Source organism: Chaetodon auriga, chromosome 2 (assembly GCF_051107435.1).
Source record: "Chaetodon auriga isolate fChaAug3 chromosome 2, fChaAug3.hap1, whole genome shotgun sequence".
In the NCBI taxonomy this organism is placed as follows: Eukaryota; Metazoa; Chordata; class Actinopteri; order Chaetodontiformes; family Chaetodontidae; genus Chaetodon; species Chaetodon auriga.
Window position 1 is genome coordinate 21,164,171 of NC_135075.1, and position 5,976 is coordinate 21,170,146.

At 42.2% G+C, this 5,976-nt stretch overlaps 1 protein-coding gene across 1 annotated transcript in view; it reads left to right on the forward strand.

The window, feature by feature from the left end:
- Window positions 1-3,523, forward strand: part of nxph4 (neurexophilin 4) — a 41,467-nt gene extending 37,944 nt beyond the window's left edge. Inside the window, exon 2 of the mRNA XM_076747829.1 lies at window positions 2,126-3,523. Coding sequence (XP_076603944.1) covers window positions 2,126-2,944 — 819 coding nt within the window. The 3' untranslated portion in view covers window positions 2,945-3,523. The remainder of the gene's footprint in view (window positions 1-2,125) is intronic.
- The last annotated feature ends 2,453 nt before the right edge of the window (window positions 3,524-5,976 follow it).

A 5,976-nucleotide genomic window follows, 5' to 3' on the forward strand; every position in this document is an offset into this window, starting at 1 on the left:
GTTGCTGACTGTGTACAGTTGCTTTTTTTCACCCTCGGAAAGACTCACGCCAACCTCAGACCCCATCAGAAAATCATTCCTGAGCTTCATACAGTTGACCCTGAAGGTTAGGTTGAGGTTCATAGTGTGATGTTGCCGCTGAAGATGGTTAAGGATTATGATGATGGTGCTACTTCGAGCTCTGTGCCATCAGCAAGAGAAATGATTAGGACTGCACCAGCAGAGTGTTAGCCTGACAGATGGCAACACATGGAGCTAGCTGACAGCACTGCTGACAGCGCATTCACAGGAAGTCCCCATCTCGCATGCACTCTACACACTGTTTGTTGCTGTCCGTATTCTGATGTTTTTCTGCCATCAGCCGTAGCTTATTTCTACCCGTCAACATTAAGTCAACTCACATCAACAATTCGCCAGCTTTAAATTGCAAGACCACTGCGAGGGCCTCTTGTCATGACACCGAAGGGAGTCTGGGTCTGTTAAAAATCTTCTGTGGGTCATTATCCCAGTCACTGTTCATTAATCATACCTTTCTTTTTTTTGGTAATTCATTCCTCCAGTGGTCAATAAACTTTCAGTTATTTTCCCCTCAATCAATCTACTTAGAAATCAGCTCTGCGGGCATGTTAATGAATGGCCAACAGACATGGATACATTAATTGAGTGACTGAATGCATTAGGAGCTGTATTGAGTGCTGCACTGTTGCCTCTACGAATAGCAATATGGAGTTATTATTAGGTTCAGTGATTGATGAAAGATGAGGAGAGCTGTAGCACAAACCTGTCGGTTCCACTGCTCTGGATACGAATGAAGGAAGACAGAAACTGTCCTTGCACGAGTAGACACAAAGATCTGATCCGGTACTTGTGTTGAAATGGTGTTTTCATTTATTTTTTGGTGTTTTTTTATCCACTATGAGAACAGTTTTAAACTCCATCCAGATACATCCTCAGGGGAAGCACATATAACCTCTCCGAATAGTTGTGATACTTCTCACTGTCACTTCATGACAGCATCAAGCTTGAAGTTTGCATGTGTGCGAATGCACTGTGTGCTGGAGTGTGTGTTTGTGGGGGTACATATATGCATATGGATGGGAGCATGGCATGTGATGTGATTGATGAGACATGAAAGAGAGCAGAGGAAGATTTCCAGTCAATCAGCCCTCTGAATAACCACCTAGGCTGTGGATTAAAGGCAGAGAGCTGTCTGAACTAACAAAGGCTCACATCCATTACCTTACATGAGTTGTTTTTCTCTCTGGAGCAACAGTGACAACAAAATTAAAGTGTGTTAACAAAAATAGATGGTTTTGTTTTCTTGAATTCGAGAGATGAAACATAGAAATGAAAATCATTTGAGGTAAAAAAGATCTCTGCACAAAAGTGACCTAGACAACATTTAAGATTTTGATCGTGTGTGTAGAATGAAATGGGACATAATGGATCTTTTTCTGCATATTAGGTTTTGTCCAGACTGTTGCAAGATTGGACTGGACTGAGTGTAAATTTCAGGCTAAATCTAGCCTCTCTGATTGCTTCAGCGTGACTTAGAGGTAAAGAGGTTAACCAAGAACTGGTTGCAGGTTGTTTGTACTTCTGGTATTGAGAGCTGTGCATTCTGGGTTTGAGTCAGCAACAGAACTGGGATTACATCCACTGTATGGTGCCCACTGCTTTATGTTACATGCCCTTCATCAGTGTGCAAAACCCTTTAACCCTTCATGGATGCGTGGCTAATGCCGGGCAATACCAATTTTCAATCCCAAATTGGTTGCCCCAGACTGACTGGGCTGAATTTCCAGCAGATTCGTTAACATTTGACATTCATTTTGCGGCAGGTCCTGACACCTGATCAATTTTTGTATGCTCACATGGATCCGTGTCATGTCAGAAATTCTGCAATTAAATTTTTCTACATGCTCGTTGTCAGAATATCCATTTTGAACTGTAGCACAGGGAATTTCCTGAAATGACTAATGATGTCATTGTCCTTGGAAAGACTCCTGGAGAATATGTGAAAATATAAATTAAATACCATTTGAGTCATTGTCAGTAAAGCTTTCTTCTTCTTCTTCTTCTTCTTCTTCTTCTTCTGTGTTCTGTCCGTTTCGTTTTTCTACAGGTCCAAGGGTTGGAGAAGCAAGTGGAGTTCTCAGACCTGGGCCCAGTGGGGTCGGTGATGAAGTCTCTTCCATATGGCATGGGCGGAGGGACAGTGGGAGGCACAACGGGGGGCGTAGTTAAACCTCCGTACCAAACACGCATCTTCTCCACTTCTATCGACCAGACGCCCATGAAATCTAAGCCACCCACCTACAGTTTCTTTAACCCATACGACTCGGCCCGGAATCAGTCCCTGCTCCTGGACCAGACAGGCTACCGCTCTAAGCGCAAACCCTCGCTAAAAACAGCCATGAAGACCAAGAAGATCTTCGGCTGGGGAGACTTCTACTTCAACGTCAAGACCATGAAGTTCAGCTTGTTGGTGACAGGGAAGATTGTGGACCACATCAACGGGACGTTCACTGTTTACTTCCGCCACAACTCGTCCAGCCTGGGGAACGTGTCGGTCAGCATCGTGCCACCAACCAAAGTGGTGGAGTTTGAGGTCCTCCAGCAGCAGCAGCTGCACCCCCACACCCAGCAGGACGTCCAGATCCAGGATACCCACCAGTCCACCATCGACCCCAAAGAGGCAAAGACCTTTAACTGTCGGGTGGAGTATGAGAAAACCAACAGGTCCAAGAAGCCCAAACCCTGCCTGTACGATCCATCTCAAACCTGCTTCACAGAGCACACCCAGTCCCACGCTGCCTGGCTCTGTGCCAAACCCTTCAAGGTGATCTGCATCTTCATCTCTTTCTTTAGCATCGATTACAAGCTGGTTCAAAAAGTGTGTCCGGACTACAACTTCCAAAGTGAGCACCCTTACTTTGGATAAGTCGCTTAGACTGAACTGAAATGAGAGAGAGAGAAAAAAAAGAAAGAGACAATATTAATGACGACGATGATGATTATAAAGATGATGATGGAAATGATAGTCATATTGATTACTATGAAGAAGCAGGGGACAGTTTTTTGCCTCTAAACTGCTGTGAATTGTGGATTTAAATCAAGTATAATCAGAGTTATGGATGATTAGGATATGGCTGATTTCTCTGACTTATTTTCCAACTTTGTATTTGCTAACTTCTGTTTTTAATTTGATTTTTTTTTTCTGTAAATAATGTACTCAACCTCAGCACACTTACTGTTTTTAGATATTTGTTTCCCAGTGTTATTTCTTTTTTGCATTTGGAGAATTTGGTTGAAAACAGCTGGAATCAGAGCCTCTGAGGCAGTTGTGCTGTGTCATCACTGTATGGCAGACGCAATGTTATGGTAGACTGACTGTTAATCATCCTCTCAGCTCTACATTTCAAACCCTGGATATAAGAGAGTTATATGTATGAGAAATGCTATGCTGGATATGCATACAATATACTGTATGAAAAAGCACATTAAAATCTCTTAAACTGTCTGTCTTTTACTGCGTGAATGTTTTTGTTCAGAGCAGGAAGAACAGGCTGTGCAGCATATTCAAGCTATCTAAGTCAGCGTTGACACTGTAATGAATAAAGTTACATTTTGCTCTGATTGGAAATTCATACCCAAGCTTTCTGTGAAGATATGTCATTTTAATTTTCTAAAATGTATTGAAGGAAAGTTGGTTATGGATTCAATTATTACATGAAAACCAACCGTGAAACATTCTTAAGATGATAATAATGTTTGACTCCTTTTGAGGGAGTTGGTATGTACAGCAATAGAATCCAAAGGGGGCATCTGATACAGTGTTTGATCACATTTACCCTGAAATTGAAAAGAAAAATAATTATTGTATTGGAGATAACATGACTGACAGATTTCTGTTTGTTTGATCATGCAAGCAAGGCAAGTATTGCACATCTGAGCAAACATTTTTCAGTTGCACCTAAACCTCCAGGTGGCTTCCTCACAGTTTATTGACTGCTGTATTACTGGTGCCACCATTATAATCTCAGTCACCTACTAATATTGACTTTTTCATGACTGTCTTTATGCTAAAAATATGAGCTTATGGAGAAATGAAGCTGCATAGCGTCACTATTGCTAAAAAAATATGCGTCTAGATTAGAGATCGACTCCCTCACCTCGTCCTTGATCACTTTAAACAAACACTTCTCAAACACCTTCTGTCTTCCAACTATCTCAGACTGTCTCTTCATCCACGTTCACAAACTCCCCTTTTTTTGTCTCTTGGTGCAGAGTCATTGGCTCTTTGCTCTCAACACTTTTGATCTAATGATAATGGTGCTCAGAATGTCATTAGAAAACACACAGTCGATGCTAATTGAATCTTCATCTCACTCTGGCTCAATACCCTATTATGCTTTTGATCAATTGCATTGAGATGGCGGTCCAGGGAGGTCCATGTATCTTGCACACGTTGCTGTGGACAGTCGGGACACAGAGATTGATGGAGTCGCAGCGACCTCGATTCTCTGGAGTTCCCCTCTTTGGTACACAGATTCTCTACAGTGGGTTGCTGAAGAATCACCAGACTGGTTGCTGTATGTACTCTGTTGTGTTTTGCTGGACAAGTGATCGCATGTTTGTTTAAGTGGGAATGTGAGGTTCTGATTATGATATGTTCCTCGCATTACAGTTCCAACAGAAATATCTAATAAACTATGAAAGAAGGTTCTCTATAGTCAGAGGATGTTTGTATTAAATGTACTCCACCACGAGAGAGATTCGCTTCAATCATGTGATACGTATGCAGCAGTTTGTGGACTCTTCTAACGTAGACATTGGAGAGAACTGCACTTAAGTGACAACCGACCTTTGGAGAAAACTTCAGCTGGAAAAAATGGTAAACATGCTGACAATGTGCCACAGGCTTCTTCAAGTCCTCACATGTAAATATTTAGCGTCTTTCTGAAGGACAGAGGGCAGAATAGTTGACACATTCATTAATACATATGATACATACATGCCACACATTTAACCTCTAGTAGAGGAAAATGTTTAATCAGTAGGTGACGCTAATCAGAAATAAAAGTATGTCCAAAACATTTTTCTGGAAATGCTGTGTTGCCCATGTCTTTTATTCATTTTTTATGTCAGATTATTTCTATGTTGTCTTTTACTATTTAATGGTTTTATAAGTTGACTGTATATAAAGAGAGGAAGAGAGGGATGGGGAACAATATGCGACAAAAGCCAGCCCCACCCCAGCCAAGCTCAGAGCTGAGATGTGGCAGTTCACGGTCAGGACTCTCGACCTCTCAGCTGCTCTACTTAGTGCATCTCCACTGAGGGTCAAGATGACGTGGTGCCTCTCTCAGCACCCTGCTCTGCTAACCAGTTTGAACAAAGGCTCACAAACAGACTCAGGCAGGCAAAAGTCACCTGACTTGTCTTATGATGTTTGGAGAGGCAAACAGCTCATCAGAGGAAATGCACACAGAGACATGAACCTTCCTTCTGTGCATCAAAAGTGCCAAATCAGTTAAAATTTTAAGCACTCAATAATCTCCCTCCTCCATGTTTACCCCAGACTGCGTTTTTATACGTCCATGAACAAGTTATCACACTTGGAAGCAGTCTACATGCTCGACTTGTTTAACTCGTTAATATCATCATCATTATCAACAACAACACAACAAGGTTGCTACAAATGTTGAAACAGGTTTTGTGAGCTCTCAGTTTAGATCCATTTTAACAGAAACATAACGGACCAGTGAAAGCACTGTAGTCTGTTATCAGTTCAGCCTCCCTGTGAGCATAAAACTGCAATGAGTTGACAGAAAATGAATGAGTAAATGAGTGACAGCTGCATTACGAAAGCGGACTACACGCACACTGCTGGTTTGCGTAACGCGACTGCCTACGCTTCCCATCAACCCCTGCGGCGGGACAAGCGTAACCAACCGTTGCTAACAACGTCGA